General features: G+C 42.1%; 1 protein-coding gene across 1 annotated transcript in view; it reads left to right on the forward strand.

Moving 5' to 3' along the window:
- The first annotated feature begins 1,445 nt into the window (after positions 1–1,445).
- The window catches only part of GFM1 (G elongation factor mitochondrial 1), a 98,342-nt gene continuing 80,935 nt past the window's right edge, over positions 1,446–18,852 (forward strand). The window contains exons 1-2 of the mRNA XM_033959486.1: positions 1,446–1,604; positions 13,748–13,900. Coding sequence (XP_033815377.1) covers positions 1,548–1,604; positions 13,748–13,900 — 210 coding nt within the window. The 5' untranslated portion in view covers positions 1,446–1,547. The remainder of the gene's footprint in view (positions 1,605–13,747; positions 13,901–18,852) is intronic.

Raw genomic sequence — 18,852 nt, forward strand, 5'->3', positions numbered from 1 at the left:
CAGGATTGCCCTAATGAATATGCATTGAGCAGATTTGCATATCTGACACTTCCATTATATGCAAATATCTCTCATGCATATTCATTAGGGCTAGCCTGAAAACCCGATTGGCCTGGGGGTCCTCCAGGACAGGGCTGGGAACCACCGCCCTACATTACTTGAAACATACTATCAGTGACCTAAGTGAATGGATGAAGAGAAACTTCCTCAAACTAAACAAATCAAAGACAAAAATATTATGGTTCAGAGATCATAACTCTCTACCTAGCACAGAACTAGAACTGTCCCGAGGTGAGAGACTAAAGATAGAAAATTCCAAAGTACTATGATAGCCAGCCCTCAGACCTAACCTTCAGCCCACACATCACCTCGCTGCTGAAAAAAGATTTTTCTTTAAGGTGAGACTACTGAGGACAATAAGACCAGCCCTATCCCAGGCCAGTTTCAGAACAGTAGTCCTAATACCATATCAGGCCTATTGTAACATTATATTGTGGCATTATGTAAAAATAACTCAAGAGACCACAACTGCAACAGAACACTATCGCCAGACTAATTTATAAGAGGGCTGCTGATGAAAAAGCGAATCCAATTCAAGATAGCCTGCAAGGTTCACAAAGCGATCTATGGAGAAAAATGGACTAACTGGGTATCAAAGTCCCACACTCCTTCAATTACTACTATTAATTATTTCTATAGCACTACCAGATGTATAGTTGCAAAGAAGACAGTCCCTGCTCAAAGGATCTCATGGATACATTTAAGGAGAATATGGCTAGGTATTGCAACGTTTCAAATTATCCCCATCATCACAAGAAGTTTGGTGGAAGAAGATGTTTGAGTCTACCTTTGAATACCTAAGACAACCCACCACATATCTTGACTTCCGGAAGAAGCTAAAACGTATCTCCTCTCTATAGCCAACCTATCGTCTCGCCTCTTCTCTTTAACCAACCACACGATCTGACTTTTTAAAAAATGTAATCTCAAGAACTTGATCTAATTCTTATTGTAAACCGCATAGATTATTTGTAGAGCATTGGGGGATATAAGACACTATATTGCATTGTATTGTAAGTCATACCTGACCATTAACTCTCCTTTTGCTTTGCAGCACTAGCACAAACCCAGCAAAAGTAATAAGAATCGTTTATTGGTACCCCTTAGACTATTTGCATCAATAAGATAAAGTTGCGTTCTGAAATATGTTACAATCCATTGTGATGCCTTTACTATATTTATCTATTGTAACTGGAATTGCTAATTTTTACATGAAGGCTTTGTAAAGTTAATAAAAATGACTGAACTATAAAAAGCCCGAAATAACATGACTGTTCCGGGCGCTCGGTAACGCTGGACCTGAAACCCCCCTTCAGGCCGTGTCGCCTCCGGGGCTGCAGGGGGCGCACGCAGATTGTTGAAGTGCTGAAAGACGCCCGGAAATTTATCCGCGGAGGGCTGGCTATCGCGCCCTCCCTTTCCGGAAGCGGGGCAAAGCGGCATGATAGCGAGAGTCTGACCCTGACCTCCGGTTCCGTTCTGTAGCCATGTCTCTGCAGTTGCTTCGAGCCGGGGTTTCGCTGTCGCCAGGCCGCTTTCCTCAGGTAAAAGCGCAGGGAAGCCGGCGCCTCTCCCGCACCGGTTCTGAGTGTGTCGTTTAGCAATAACGAAACGTAAGGCGATGTGAATAAATGTCGCTAAAACGGTCAGCCTTTTTTACGCTTTTGTTATCAAGGTGGGGGGAGGATGTATTGTGGCTGGGGTGCCCTTCACTCATTTCCTTGGTCCCCTTTTAGTCCTTTTAATGCTTCTACAATCCTCTACAGTCTGGCTTTCGTGCCCCCAACACTCCACAGAAACTGCCCTCACTAAAGTCTGCAGTGACTTGTTCACGGCCAGATCTAAGAGCCTTTTTACTCGATCCTCACTCTTCTCTTGATCTGTCTGCTGCCTTTGATATTGTTAATCACAGCTTACTCCTTGATACACTGTCCTTTTGATTCCCTGAATCTTATCCTCTCCTGGTTTGCCTCCTACCTCTTCCAATGCACCTTTAGTGTATGTGTTGGTGGGTCTTCTTCTGCTGCTATCCCGCTAGTTGGCGTACCCCAAGGTTCTGTCTTAGGACCTCTTCTCTCTCTACACCTCTTCCCTTGGTGCCATGGTCTCCTCCCATGGCCTCCAGTATCACCTATATGCTGATGACTCCTAGATCTACCTCTCTATACCCGGAATTTCACCTAAAGTCCAAAAAAAAGTCTCTGCCTGTTTGGCTGACTTTGCTGCCTGGATGTCCTGCTGTTATCTGAAACTAAATATGTCCAAGACTGAGTTGCTCCTCTTTCCTCCTAAACCCTCTGCTCCTCCTTTCTCCATCTCAGTAAATAATAGTGTCATTGATCCAGTCTCCTCTGCTCGCAACCTTGGAGTCATCTTCGATTCAACCTCTCATTTTCTACACATACCCAACAAACTGCTAAGACTTGTCGCTTCTATTGCTTCAATATCACCAAATTTGCCCCTTCCTTTCTGAGCACACTACCCAAACCTCATGCTTATATTGCTGCAATCTACTTCTAACTGGTCTCCCGCAGTGTCGCCTCTCCCCTTTGCAATCTGTGCAAAACTCTGCTGCATGACTCATCTTCTACCAACCTCGCTACACTCATGTAACCCCTCTCCTTAAATCACTTCACTAGCTCCCTATCCGCCAACGCATATAGTTCAAGCTCCTATTGCTGACCTACAAGTGTGTTCATGCTGCTGTTCCTCAATATCTCTCCTTTCTTCTCCTTACACACCTCCCAGAGAACTCTGTTCCTCAGATAAGCCACTCTTAGCTTTACCCTTCTCCTCCACTGCCAATTCCAGACTTCGTTCCTTTCATCTAGCTGCCCCTGTGCCTGGAATAAATTACCTGAGTTTGTCCACCAAGCCCCTTCCCTTACCTTGTTTAAAAGCAGACTGAAAACCCACCTTTTTGATATATCCTTCAATCCTTAACCCTACCCCTCTGCCCTCCAAACCAGCCAGCTGATTAACCGTTCCCCTTAACTGTATCCATGACATCCTGTTTGTCTGTCTTGTTTGTTTAGATTGTAAGCTCTTTCAAGCAGAGACTGTTCTTCTTTGTGACTGCCCTGTTATCTAGATGTCTAGACTGTGATTGACGAAAGCAGCCTCTTGACTGATCAGAAATAACACGTGCTGATTAGACAGTCCCAATCCAGTTATAGTAGCTGTATTCCAGTATGAATGAAATTCTAAAATTAGAAAAAAGTGATCTTACATTACATTAGTGATTTCTATTCCGCCATTACCTTGCGGTTCAAGGCGGATTGCATAAGAATTATTATGATATTAAAAAGTTAATTCTACAGCAATAGCCAAATGTATCCCTTATAATGTGGTACACATGGGCCTCATCTGGGGCAGCCTCCTTGGAGCGGCTGGGGCACGGGCAGTGTGTCTGGGAGGGAATGCATGGATGGGAGAACATCGCAGGGGAGGAGACATAGGCATCCTGGGACTGTCTGACAAGTCTCTTCCCTGAAGAAGCCCTTTCTGGAAACGTCAATCGCTCCTCCTAAACTTACTTGCTCCACTTCATCACTGACGCTGAAACCGTGGATTGAAGACAAAGTTTTATTTTATTTTCCTTTCCAGCTTATGATTTATCTTTAATCTTATCTATTGTTTTGCCTTTTGTCTTTGTTTTGTTCTATTTCTATCATTTAAATTTCTCCAGAATTCTACTGTTCAATGACTCCCCCTTCTGCTTCTATTCCTTTCTCTCCTCTCTTCTACCTTCCAAAGTATTTAGATCAATGCTGTCTTGTTAAAATGTTTATTTTATTTTTATTTTTCCTCTAACTCTACTTTTCACTTCTCTATTACCCTCCAGGTACTTTAGTTAGATTGTGAGCCTTCGGGACAGTAAGGGAATTTTTCAAGTACCTTTCTTATTTCTAATCTTAATGTATATTTTCTGTAAACCGCTTAGAACCTAACGGATGTAGCGGTATATAAGAAATAAATTACATTACAAATCTATTGGATCAACAAAGAAACTAAAATAAAAGGTCAGAAAGTTGAAAGAATGCAAAATTCATAAGTGGTGCCAGACCTTTTGCACATCACGGTAGATATGCTAGGGTTTAAGGCAAAAATTACTGTTATGGCAAAGCTGGCATTGGGTTCCCTGAAGCTGTCTTTTGTCATGCTGCTCAGCTTTGCTGGGGGTTAAGGGGGATCTCTTTAAGGTTACTCTGCCTGTGGATAATTGATTTTCCCCTCCACCGAAAAAAACAGCCCTCCTTAGATCAGAAGCAGCATACTCTCGTCAAAATACAGGACATGAGCTGGATAAAATCTGTACTAAGAGTTCCTATGTTTAGCTGCTCTTCCTCTCTCATATTGGTATCAGCCAGCAGTAGAGGAATGGAGTAAGTTCACACTCCCTATCGCTGCTCCTAGTTTCAAAGAAAATGTACCAAGTAGAAAAAGCAGTGCCTTGTCCTCACTTTTCTGATGTGTGTCACTACTCTACTAATAATACTTTGTACCAAGAAATTTGGAGAAACCTGGAAGTTAGATTTGATATAATTTTTGTTTTTTAATAATTTTTCTTTATTAAAGATATGCAACCAAATACACATAACACACAAGCAACCGTATGAACAGGCAAAATGAGGACCACGCATGTTTGTTCTTCAAGGTGTTCCAGAAAAAACAACAACACATTGTACCCCATCCTATCCCACCCAACCCCACAACCCCTCCCCAAACTACATATTCAACAAGTAACTATGGGCCCTGTGAGGAATTGTGTAACAAATGGGTTCCCAAATCAACTGAAATTACCTCCAGGCTCTGTGGGATGCCCATTTCACATCAAGCCTCTCCATACACAGCAGAGAGTATATCTCATTTTCCCATTCTGTCAGAGAAGGGGAATATTCCTGTCTCCAATTTTTCAATATACATTTCCATGCCAAAAGAAATGGAAGATTCTTATTCATCTTCAAGTTTTTCTATCACCTAAAGGAAAGGAGGAAAGAGCTACCAAGCTATACAGTTCCAGGAATGAGACTTTAATAATAATAATTTTATTCTTATATACCGCCAAAGCCATGAAGTTCGAGGCGGTTTACAACAAGAAGCACTGGACAATCAGCAAAGAGGTCACAGTTCAGCGTCATCAATACAATCTTACACAATGAAAGAAGTAGAAAGCTATATAGTTCTTAAGGTTACTGGTTGGAATAGCAGGGCTATAAAACTTCTTAGTTTACAAATCAATTGAACAAACTTGTTTTGACCAATTTTCTGAAATTGAAGTAGGTTGAAGAGAGCGTGATAATGTTACTCAGCCAATCGTTCCATTTGCCTACCTGGAAGGCAAGGGTTCAGTCCAGGAATCTTTTGTAGTGGCAGGTCTTTATTGTCGGATAGGTGAATAGATGTATTCTTCGTGTGGGCCTAATAGAACTTGCCAGGTTAAATTGGGAAACTAGATAAGTGGGGGCCAGACCAAATATTGATTTATAACACAGACAAGAGAACTTAAACAGAATTTGCGCCTCCAGGGGCAGCCAATGGATTTTTTGAAAATAGGGGCTTACGTGTTCCCATTTTTTCAGCCCAAAATTCAGGCCAGTCCTGGATTTTTGGCAACATGTCCTGATGCATTTTCAAATCTGCAGCACTGATTTCAATAAATAGAATCAGAGACTATGTATATCACACTGCCTTGGGATGGAACTTCAAAGCTTAGATGGTTTGCTTCTAAAACTGTGTAACTTGGCAACACTGGGAGAGGAGAAGCAAAGAGAAATCAGAGGGGTATGAAAACATGAAAGAACTTAGGGGGTGCGAAAGATTACAAGATACCTGAGAGAGAGGAAGGATAGTTGGACAGTAGTGGAGGAGCATTAGAAAGAAAAGATATAGGTAGAAAGAAACCGGAGCAGCAGGAATCATATACTACACTATCTGTACCTTTTTTTTTTTTTACGGAGTGGATCTTCCCATGGACATCAGGTATGAAATTCAGTCACAATTTTGCCCTGTATATGGGCAGGTTAAAAATGGAATATATGTGTACCCCATTGTGACTTAAATAGAATATTTATTTTTTTAAAAAATTTCTTCCCCACTGAGCTCCTAAGCGGGTTACAGTGGAAGACCAAACATTTTCAAAACTTACTCATAGTACAACAGATTTATCCTATCCATTCCTTCCAAATATAATCATTAAAAATAGCATATTTAATGACTCCTTTTCTCAAGACCCTTCTACTTGGCTTGAAATGGAGTGTTTTCTATGCAAACCTCTACACATCTCCTGCTTACTAACGATATCAATACCTAGACATTTGAGAAAGTATTCTCTGTTGAATTCAACGCAGCATGCTCTCCATCATTTAGATAATATAGCTGAGATCTCAATTAGTGTAAGCCCACTCATGTCTCTTTGGAATAATCCCAAAATCCAAAACCATGGCAAATCCCTTTCATGGAAACGGTGGCAGCGAGCAGGTATATGGTTTGCTCATCAATTGTCTACTCTCACTACGTCAATTCCTTTTGATATACTCTGCTCCACATACCTGTTGCCTTCCTCTGCCTATTCACAGTGGATCTCACTTATTGAAGTGCTGTCTTCTGTGCATATATGGTATGACTTCATGTCTTCCAAAAACACTATCTACCATTGGTCTTTATGGTCTCTATCAAAAGGAAAAGCTATATCTTTTTTCTATAATATTCTGAGAGATCATTTATTCACTTTTTCATATCAATCTATGAAACACTGGGATAATATACTCACCATTCCGCTATCTGACATTGATTGGGAACTCTTTTGGTCTTCAACAAACAGCCCACTTCTATCTTCTAAAGCACAGGTGTCAAAGTCGGTCCTCGAGGGCCGGAATCCAGTCGGGTTTTTAGGATTTCCCCAATGAATATGCATGAGATCTATGTGCATGCACTGCTTTCAATGCATATTCATTGGGGAAATCCTGAAAACCCGACTGGATTACGGCCCTCGAGGACCGACTTTGACACCCCTGTTCTAGAGTTTCACAATCAATGTTCTTTATTATGTGGAATGCAATATGGACCCCATTTCGCATGTGGAAAGCCAACTTAAAACTTGACTCTATTTGCTGGAACTGCTTGAAAGAGGAGGGAACTCTTGATCATATGTTTTTTCATTGTACTTTAGTCCGCTCTTTTTGGACCCAAATTTGGAATACCATACAATCTATCACTAACTGCTCAGAAGAAATTTCTATGGACATTATAATCCTTCGATCTCAATATCCCTGCTTCGCGCAATCAAAATGTCCTCCTAAACTCATTGATACCATGATTGTGACTGCTCTCATGCACATTCTGAAAAATTGGAAATCATTTTTGTTATTAGATTATACGTTTTGGTGGAACTCACTATGTATGTATCACAGACTTGAATCATATGCATATGAGAGTAAAATCACACTCCGAATCTCCATGAATTTAAAAAGCAAGAAATCACCCTGGTCATTTTTAGATTCATATGTACGCTCTGCTTTGCAGACACTCCTGTCTTCCCTTCCTTTTCTCCACCTTTCCTCTTTCTTTCCTTTCTCTTTTTATTTTTACTCTGTCTTCTTTCATCTTTTTCTCATACAGTCTTCACAAACAACTCCATTACTCTGAGCTTTTCTTAATACTATGGTCCTTTATAATTAATTTTATATTTATAGATCATATATATACAAAACGTTATCTTATTCTTATGTATTTGAATTGCTCCTTGTATTTTTCAAAATACTCAATAAAAATTTATTGAACTTAAAAAAAAAAATAGCATATTATATGAACTGTAAAATACATTTCTATTCAAAACTAATAAAATGCTTTAATAAACAGGTAAGTTTTCAACTGTTTCTTAAATGAGACTTTCTACATAATCTTAAAAACCCTAGCAATGTATTCCACAAATGTGGACTTACAACAGGAGAGCTGTTGAGTTTTTTATAATGTCTTTCACCTAATACATCAAGCAATAACCTCATTGCGGATTGTGAGCTCAAATTCCTAGAAAGAATATATTGGGCTCCTTTTACTAAAGTGCGCTAGCATTTTTAGCGCACGCAGGAAATTACCGCGCACTATGCTTCTAGAACTAACGCCAGCTCAATGCTGGCGTTAAGATCTAGTGCGCACGGCAATGTAGCGTGCGCTTTAAAGCCCTAGCGCACCTTAGTAAAAGGAGTCCATTGTTTCAGAAGCTGTTTTAGGTACAAAGGCGTCTTCCCCATAGATCACCTGATGAACAATTGTCAAAATTTTGTATTCAATCCATGATTGAATTGGCAGCCAATAATGTGATAATTGCATTAAAACCAAAATTGTCCTATATAAAGCACGACATCCTCTCTCTCTCTGAAGTGGGGCCATTCAGCTGAGAATTTTAATTCTTGTACTACCTTACGGGTTGGATGTACTTGCATTTAACATACCTACAATCTCAAAAATTGATTGGAATTCAGGGTGCTTAATTTGTAAATACAAGCAGTCCCTGGGTTAAGAACAAGTTACGTTTTTAAAGCTGTTCTTAAGTCAGATTTGTATGTAACGCAGAACTTATAGATTTTAAGATTCTTGCTTACCTCTGCTTCCAGCTGACAAAAGGACCAACTGTCCCTACCAGTGTTCCCTCTAAGTTACAGCATGCACAACCACACACTGTTCTTAATGTGGCCGTGCATCATTCCTGAATCTGCTGCAGGAGAAGTGTAGGAGTCTATACCACTGGAAATACTGCTCAGTGAAATCAAATGAAACCATGACCATGTTCTTAAGTATGAGTCGTACTTAAGTTTCTAATTTTAAAAAATTGTTACAGCATCATCTGTTTTGTAAGATGAAGTATGATGGTTGATACCTTTTATATAAATTGCAATACTGATGATCTTTGACATGTTTGTTTTTGTTTTGTTATTTTTTAATTGTGTATGTTTGGTTGTAATCTGCCTTGTTTAAAGGCGGAATATAAATAAACTATGAATCCCACTGTGAGCCCAGAGCTGAAAGGGGCATTTTTGAAGGAGTGGTTAGGATGGGATGTGGGACAACCTAGACTTAGTTGTACTGCAGGGATAATCGAAAGTTTGATGAGGCTGCCTGGACAGAACTTATACGTTGTGACTTAGGCGATCTAAAAACAGGTCTAAGTGCCCAGAAGATATCCAAAGTGACCAGATAACCACTACATACACAAAGTTCAGACCCCCACATACTCCCCCCCCATACCACCATAAAAATCGGAATAAAAATGTACATACCTTCCTCTAGAACAGTGTTCTTCAACCTTTTTACACCCGTGGACCGGCAGAAAAAAAATAATTATTTTGTGGACCGGCAAACTACTAGGACTAAAATTTAAAAATCCCGTTTCCGCCCCATCTCCGCGAGCTCGGTCCCCACAAATCATCTGATCCCATCCACACAAGCCTCAGTTATGATTTTATATTGAATGTATTTTATTAAAGTATAAAAAGAAACAATATTCTGTAGAATTGTCATTTTATAAATACAAATAATTCAGAGCAAGGATCAACAAAACCCCTGTCTCCCCTCCCCTTCACATATATCCCCTCTACTATCAAGAAAACTGAACAAGCCAAATTATTACAGAATGCTACACAGAAATATCATGCTAACAGAATACTGAAGTAACACATGACAGGAATAGTTTTAGGGGAGTGCAACTAGGGCAACTGCCCCCTGGTCAGAGAGCGCCCTAAGCCAGCTGAAAGCTAAAGAAGCACTGCCTGGGTTTGCAGTCCCCAGTTATGTCTAACACCAGCTCTAGCAGGATATATATTTCAAATCTGATATATTCTAATCACAAAATAGAAATAAAATTATTTTTTTCTACCTTTTGTCGTCTCTGGTTTCTGCTTTCAATCTTTTTTTCACTCTCTTCCTTCCAGCGTATGCCCTCTCTGTCTCTTCAATCCAGCATCTGCCCCTTCCATCCACTATCTGTCCTCTCCCCCTTCCATATGGTATCTGTCTTCTTTCTATGTCCCTCTCCCCTTTCCATCCAGCTTGTGCCCCTCTCTCCTATTTACATGATTCATTCCAGCTTCACTGCTCTCTTCATTTTTATCTCTCCTACACCAGATCTATCATCGTTGTCCCTCTGCTTATTTTTCTGCTGACCCCTTCCTATCATCAATCTCTCTACTTTCTCATGCCTGTGTCTCCCCTTCCCCTCCTCTAATCTCTCTGCCAGCTGTTTCCTTCCTTTTTTCATTCTCCCTTCCCTCCTCCTCCTGTCCAGCAGTAAATCTCTTCCCTTCCTCCCCTCCCAGCAGCATCTCTCCGTCTCCCTCTCCAGTAGCAGCTGTCCCTTTTTTTTCCTTGCCCAGCAGCTTCCCAGATTCCTTTCCCTCCTCCCCTCCCAGAAGCATCTCTCCTTCTCCCTCTCCAGTAGCAGCTGTCCCCTTTTTTTATCTTGCCCAGCAGCTTCCCAGATTCCTTTCCCTCCTCCCCTCCCAGAAGCATCTCTCCGTCTCCTTCTCCCTCTCCAGTAGCAGCTGTCCCTTTTTTTCCTAGCCCAGCAGCTTCCCAGATTCCTTTCCCTCCTCCCTTCCCAGAAGCATCTCTCCTTCTTCTCCCTCTCCAGTAGCAGCTGTCCCTTTTTTTATCTTGCCCAGCAGCTTCCCAGATTCCTTTCCCTCCTCCCCTCCCAGAAGCATCTCTCCGTCTCCTTCTCCCTCTCCAGTAGCAGCTGTCCCTTTTTTTCCTAGCCCAGCAGCTTCCCAGATTCCTTTCCCTCCTCCCCTCCCAGAAGCATCTCTCCTTCTCCCTATCCAGTAGCAGCTGTCCTTTTTTTCCTTGCCCAGCAGCTTCCCAGATTCCTTTCCCTCCTCCCCTCCCAGATGCATCTCTCCTTCTCCTTCTCCCTCTCCAGTAGCAGCTGTCCCTTTTTTTTTCCTGGCCCAGCAGCTTCCCAGATTCCTTTCCCTCCTCCCCTCCCAGAAGCATCTCTCCTTCTCCCTTTCCAGTAGCAGCTGTCCCTTTTTTCCCCTGCCCAGCAGCTTCCCAGACTGATAGTGGTTTTCTCCCCTCCCAGCAGCTCTTCTTACTTCCCAGCGCAGCGATTCACGAAGGCAGCCTCGGGTCCTTTGTTGTGTCGCGCCGCCTCTGAGGAAAGAGGAAGTTGCATCATCAGAGGCAGCCGCGACTCAGCAAAAGCCCCGAGGCTGCCTTCGTGAATCGCTGCGCTGGGAAGTAAAGGAGAGCTGCAGAGAGGGGAGAAAGCCACTGTCGGAGGCTCCCCAAGATCTCTCCGGCCCAGCGCACGCTTCCGATGCTGATCTTGCCGGTCCTGCGCGGACCGGCAGGAAGTTCAAATGAGTCAATCTTGCCGGTCCTATGCGGACCGGCAAAAATTTCCTGCGGACCGATACCGGTCCGCGGACCGGAGGTTGAAGAACTGTGCTCTAGAACATCAGCATCTGGCATAGGAAAGCCTAGTAGAGCTGCACAAAGGTGACAAGTAGTCGGGGGGGGGGGGGGGCTAGTGAACCATAGAGAGGAGGACCCAGACCCATAAATCACTCTAACCACTGCATTCATGGTGAAAAATGTGAGTCCACCAAAAACTCCCCAAACCCTACTGTACTGCCATATAGGTGCCACCTGCAGACATTAAGGGCTATTGGGGTGGTAGACAGGTGGGTATAGTGGTTTTTGGGGGGCTCACCATGACCTGCAAGGGAATTGTGGTGAGATGTTTGAGGCACCCTTTTTGTGAATTCACAACAGTGCCCTGTAAGGTGCCACACTACTCTTTCATGTTCTGGGTGGCCAGTCCATCACTTTGCTGGCCCATCCCACATACAAAAGGTCTTGTTCTAGGCGTTTGGAACTTGGATGATTTTTTGGATGAGAATCTAGTATAAAGATAGACATACTAGCAGTCTGGCGATAAAACAGCTGGATGTAGAAGTAGATGATTTTTTGGGGGAAAAAATTGACGTATTTTTTCGAGAATGGACTTTAGACGCTGCTGACTTTGGGCGATTAGCGCCCTAGGCCCAAAACGGACTTAGACATTTCTTTTGATTATGTCCCTCTATAAGCTCAAAGTACTTAAACCAAGGTTGCATTGCATTGACATTACTTCCTCTTATGTTGTCCTGATGACTTCTCTGGGTACACTTTATGTTGGAGTTAATGGCACTCAGAACATTCATTCCTTAGGCCAGTGATTCTCAAGCCTGTACAGGAGGAACCTCAGCCAATCAGCTTTACAGGATATCTATAATGAATATGCATGAGATAGATTTGCATACCAAGGAGGCAGTGTATACAAACTAATTTTATGAATATTCATTGTGGATATCTTGAAAACCTGACTGATTCTGGAAATCACTATCTTAGATTTATTAGCTGACATATGAGTTCAAATGCAATGCCTTTTGATATGGAGTTCTGATAAACTAAAGAAAATATGGGTTCTAGGTATTGTATGTTATGCATGAATAAAATAGGGTTTTGCTTTTTTTTTAAAGCTAAACAGGTTCCTCAATTACTTAACCTTCAGTGTTAAAGTAATTAGTAATGCTTTCTTTTCTTATAATCTTCAGTTCTTTCTTCCATTTGCATCTTTGCTTTCATAGTCAACCAACCTCTCTTAACTTTTCCAGATATTTTTTGCTTTCTTTTCTTATAATCTTCAGTTCTTTCTTCCATTTGCATCTTTGCTTTCATAGTCGACCAACCTCTCTTAACTTTTCCAGATATTTTTGCTTGTCTTTTTCTTTCTATGATCTTTTGTAGTTTATAAAAGTTAGTCTTTTTTTCCTTACCTTTTCAGCTACTTTTAAGATACAAATTGGCCTTCTTTGGTATGTTGCTACTATTTGAGTTTTTGCCAGGTACTTGTGACCTGGATTGGTCTCTGTGAAGACAGGATACTGGGCTAGACAGACCATTTGTCTGACCCAGTAAGGCTATTCTGTTCTTTTCCTCTTACTTTTACTTACAAAATGGTTTGTTGCCCTTTTAATAGTTCATTTGAGTTTTGCCCACTGCTCTTCTACTTCTTCCAGATGTTCTCATCCATTCCAGACAACAATTCCTTGATATAAATCACCATCTAAAGTTTAGAACCTTCATTTTCGAATGAGCCCTTTCTACCCCTGTCTTAATATTAAGCCACACCATGCGGTAATCACTGGATGTCAAATGCTCACCTACTATAACGTCAGAAACACTTTCCCTGTTTGTGAGCACTAAGTCCAGTATGGCTCCATCCTGTGTGAGTTCCATTACCAACTACTGGAACAATTCTCCTTGTAGAGAATCCAGGATATCCCTACTTCTAAGAGATCCCGCAATAGGGATACCCTAATCAACATCTGATGGCAGATAAAGGCCAAATGGCCCATCCAGTTTGCCCATGTAGAAAAGCAAAAAATTAAAAAAAAGAAAGCCAAAAATTATGATATAACACAAAATAAAAGCAGCAACAGCAAATAAAGCTAGAAAAAAAAAGTAAGAATTTTAATTTTTGACTAGTTTTGAGTTTTCTAAATCTATTTCCATTTTGGGAACTCGAACCAAGACCACTCAGTGTTGTAGTTCTCAGCCTTAATTAATTTAGTTCAGAGAGCCTTTCTGTCTGTATTCATTCGTGTAAATGGGACTTATATTTAATGTCTTTCTTATATTTCAGGTTCTGCTGAGGAGCTGTAGACAGTGCTCTTCAGAAATTATACCAAATGAAAAGATTCGGAATATTGGAATCTCGGCTCATATTGACTCTGGAAAAACAACATTAACTGAACGAATTCTTTATTATACTGGCAGAATTACACAAATGCATGAGGTATTACTGATGGTGTTCATCAATCTCTAAAGTGCTTGCAATGATTGTTTTCATGGTGCTTTTTTAAATGTATGTTTCAGAATTTGCTGCTGTTAAGCTAGGGAAAGGGCACTGATCTCAGGTTCAGGAGTAGACACATTGGGTTTGGAGTGGTGCCCCAATCCTCTGTTGAATGAGCCATGGGAAATTTATCAAGGGTGTTAACCTCTTTCAGACAGGGCCGGATTAAAGGATATGCCCAGTAGGCACATGCCTAGGGCCTGAAATTGTGAGGGGGGCCCGCTGAATGAGGGAAAACAGAACACTCACTGTCATCTTTCTAATTTTTTTTCAAACAGCAACAGAGGGACGGATAGATGATAGCAAGATCCCCCCCTTCCCTCCCAAGGTCATAGATAGCAAGATCTGGCCCCCCGCCGGCATAGACATCAAGATCAGCAACTGCAAATAGTGCTCAGCCCAAAGTTTCCCCTCTGACGCAGCTTCCTGTTTCCACCTGGGCAGTTCGCATCAGAGGGAAGCTTTGGGCTAAGCACCGCTTGCAGTTGCCAATATTGCAGCCTACGCCGGCGGGGAGCCCAATCTTGCTGTCTATGCCGAGGCCTGTCGTCGCTGTTTGAAAAAAATAATCTGAAAGAATATGAGTAAGTGGTGACCCACGCGAAGGTGAGGGGAAGGGAGGGAGATGGACTTGGAGTAGAGGCTCAGATTGAGAGAGAGAGAGAGAGAAGGGGGCAGTCAGGCAGATGATGGAAGTGGAGAGAAGGGGGCAGGGCAGATGATGGAAGTGGGGAGAACTTTACCGTCAGCGTCAGGAGCATGTGGGAAATCAGCAGCAGAGGTGGGGAGGTTAGGGGGCAGAATAACACAATGGAATAGGGGTGGAGGGAGAGAAGGGGCAGATGATGGAAGTGGGGAGAAGGGAGAGAGAGAAGAGGGCAGACGGATGTCATTTGAGAGGGGAGAGCAGATGCTGAATGGAAGTGGAGAAAGAGAACACATACTGGATGGAAGGAAGGGATAAAGAAAAAGGGCATATGCTGGATGGGGGAAAGAAGAGAGTTAGTGAGATAGTGGAGGGGTGAAGGAAAGGGGTGGCAAACTGTGGGTAGACAGTAAAAAGAGGGAAACTGAGGACTGAATAGTAAGAGAATTTAATTTAGACTGAAGCAGAAAACAGAGAAGAGAGAAACCAGAGCATGGGTGAAAGGGGGAAGGAGACAGAAATATCAGATCTGAGTGGAAGAAATGAGAAGAGAAAGGGGAAGGAAGGAGAGAGATACCAGACCATGAAGATGGATGCAGACCAAGGGGGCAGGGGGAGAGCAGGAGGAGAAATGGAAAGATGGAAGGGGGTTGGCAGACCGTTTCTGGAAGAGGCAGACAGTGGATGGAAGGAAGAAAATGACAAGATGAGGAAAGCAGAAACTGGGAGACAAAGGTTATTAGGTGCCATCAACTAGTGCTCGAGTCCTAGTCCAATGTTAGATGAATATTGGAGAAGAGCAAAGAATACCAAAGCCCCCTATACCTTTGCTTCATTGACTACAGTAAAGCTTTTGACTGTGTGGATTACAATAAACTATGGAGAATTCTAGTGCAAATGGGAATACCCAAACACATAATTCAGTTGATATGAAAATCAAGACGACAAAGGTAGAAAAAAATTTCTATTTTTTAATTCCTTTGCTATAGGATAAAGTAGTATTGTAGCTGTGTTGATAAATGTTTATAAATAAAAAATGGAAATACGGTGATCGTTTTATTGGACTAATTTTAATATATTTTTGACTAACTTTCAGAGACCAAATTCTCCTTATTTTTATTAATTTGTAAAGTGATTTGTTATATCTCTTTTCACATTTACATCTGCTATCTTTATATTTTGTTCGGTATTGGGGGATGCGCACCACTGTCTCTTCACCCCCTAAACTGTACTGTTCCTTCAGTTTGTAGCACAAGCCAGCATGCTGAACGCTGTGCACTGCTTCGATGGTCATAGAATTCCTATGATCGTCAGAACAGCACAGAACTTTCAGCCCGCCAGTCAGTGCTAAAAACCTTTTCAGTGCTTTTGTAAAAAGGGGGGAGGATGTTAGTTTGTGATTACTCATTCCATACTGGGTGAGCGTGGGTCTGTGTCCTGTGTGTATGAAAGAAATGGTTTTCTGTTAGCATTGACCAGCCTTGTTTGGTGAAATGCATCAAGCTTGGTTCCTGGGAGCACCTTGAATAAACCTGATTTGAATCTCCTTATTGTCTGCCGATCTTCTTTTGTTCTACGTTGGATTCTTTGGTGGACCACTTGCCTTGTTGTTTTGTTTCAAATTAGCATACATGAAGTGGAACGTACCAGAGGAGTTGCAGATTTGGTTATTAATATAGGCTTATGTTTTGAATAGTATTACTGCTTTACAAAGCATTTGAACACTTTTATATACATATGGAAAGGGTTCAGAGTTAAAGTCCTGGGCAAGTAGGTGGGAAGGGAAGGAAGGGGGGATTTGTTCAGAGATGTTTGGGGCTTGCATAGAACTAACACTGACACTGGTATGGTAATCTTTGTTGTTTGTTTTGAATTTTATAAAAAAAGAAATACAAGTGAAAATAAAGAAGTAAATAAGAAAACATGTAAATAAATGGGGGAGTGGGGCATGGGCAGGGCTAAGGGGCCCAAAAAATTAATCCTGCCCTGCTTTCAGACTATGTAAGCTTGATACATTTACTACATGGGTGTTGAATATTATTTCAGGTTTATCCAGGGGGCTGCTATTTATCTGGATACAGGATCAGGAGACGCTCCACAGGATGAAAATTCTTCTGTTATGAAGAAGAGAAGACTTTCCTTCCTGGTGGTGGTTAAAATAAATTGGTCACAAAACGCTGTATGCTATAATGAGCAGAATATTCAAGTTTGTTTAAAAAATGTAAAAGTAAAACTAATAGCATTCTTTTGTATCCAGGGGAGAAAATCTCCTGTACCTTTCTCCCACCCTTAGCAATGGACTCTAAACATTTATACTCTCCCTGACATCATTCTATGGCAATTAGCATACAATGGCCTAGTCAATAACGTAGTCAGGCTTTTTGAAAATACAGTACTAAAACATGGTATAAACATCTTCGCACACATATCCTGTACCTAGTACATTTACAAAAACATATTTTTTTATGAAATTATCCAATTAACTGTGTATATTCCGGATGAAAGTAAAATATAATGTAACTAGTCTTTAAGCCCGTTACATTAATGGGTGCTAGAATAGAGTGTCTGTCTGTCTGTGTTTCTTTCTCTCTCTCTCCTTGGGTGCTGTCTGTGTCCTTCTGTCTCCCCCCCCCCCCCCCGAGCAAAGCTGTCTGCCTTCAGCACACACCTCCCACCCAAAGCAGCCCCCTTTCCCTCTCACTATCTCTCCATGGCTCCTTCTGTCTCCCCCCAGCACACCCCTCCCCCAAAGTAGCCCCCTTTCCTTCTCCCTGTCTCTCCATGGCCCCTTCTGTCTGCCCCCAGAGCAAAACTGTCTGTCCCCAGCACACACCTCCCACCCAAAGCAGCCCCCTTTCCCTCTCCCTATCTCTCCATGGCCCCTTCTGTCTCCCCCCAGCACACCCCTCCCCCAAAGCAGCCCCCTTTCCCTCTCCCTATCTCTCCATGGCCCCCTGAATTAATCCCCCTGCTTACCGGGCCTGCTCCTCTTCAAAGCAGGCCGCAATCATGGTGGCCGGCTCCAGCGAACTTCGCAGGCCACTCCCCAACCCGGAAGCACGCTCCCCCCTGACGCGATCCCGTGCGTCAGAGGGAACGTGCCACCAAGGCCGGAAAGCGGCCCGCGAGGCCCGCCAAAGCCGGCCACGATCGCAGGCTGCCCCGAAGAGGAGGATCAGCGGCAGCGACAGCAGCAGTGAGCGGTTAGTTGGAACATCATTAAAATTGGCAGAAAAGAATTTATTAGTGAAGTTTGTTTTGCACCATTCCATTATTTGTCTTTGCGTTCCAAAAAACAGTGTTACATAAATCAAAGCAACCGGGGTACAATCACAGTACATAAAAGAAAAATTAGAAACCAAATAGCAAAATCATAAGCAAAATGTAAAACAAGAATTCTCCAAAGGGACTGACCAAGCCCTATTTACTGTTCTGTACATCTAAAGGTAGACCAACAATGTAAAACCTACTAGTCTTGTGACTATAAACTGACATACGTATATTTAGAACCTAAAAATGAAACTCAATTTTGACAATTTTAAAAAAATAAAAATAAAACAACCAAATTACCCCCCCTCCCCTTTGTTACAAAAGTGCAGAAGAAGTTTTTATTGCCAGCTGGCGCACTGAATGCTCTGCGCTGCTCTGACGCAGAGCATTCAGTGTGCCGGCCAGTGTTAAAAACCTCATCTGCGCTTTTGTAAAAGGTGTGGGGGGGGGGAGGGAGTAAACATTTACAAGGAAAATGGAATACAGATGTCTGTACCCAGGATTACGGCTATCTGGCACATATCCAAAAGCTGCTTCTTACACTTTTGGGTGGATATACAGACATCTAGGAGAATCCAGCCTTTTTGACCATGAAAAAATAACTGCTGGATAGGACATATTCCCTCAGTCAGAAACTACAAAAATGGCTTATAGGCTATCGCATTTACCTCCACCATCCCTTTTTTTTACAAAACCGTGTAAGAGGTTTTTAGCACCGGCCGGCACGCTGAATACTTTCTGCTGCTCCGACGGTCATAGAGTTCCTATGAGCGTCGGAGCAGTGCAGTACTTTGGGCTAATTGCAGCTGTCTTACCATTTTTTTGTGAAAGTTCTGTATATAGTGAATTGCAGGAGTCTATTTTAGATAAAACTAATGCCTATACCAAGGCAGTCAATTTATCAAACTGTGCAGATTAACTGGTCCTAAGTTAACATAAATATCTCATACCTCATGGCATGAGAGAGACCTATGTA

This window comes from Geotrypetes seraphini, chromosome 9, assembly GCF_902459505.1.
Source record: "Geotrypetes seraphini chromosome 9, aGeoSer1.1, whole genome shotgun sequence".
NCBI lineage: Eukaryota > Metazoa > Chordata > Amphibia > Gymnophiona > Dermophiidae > Geotrypetes > Geotrypetes seraphini.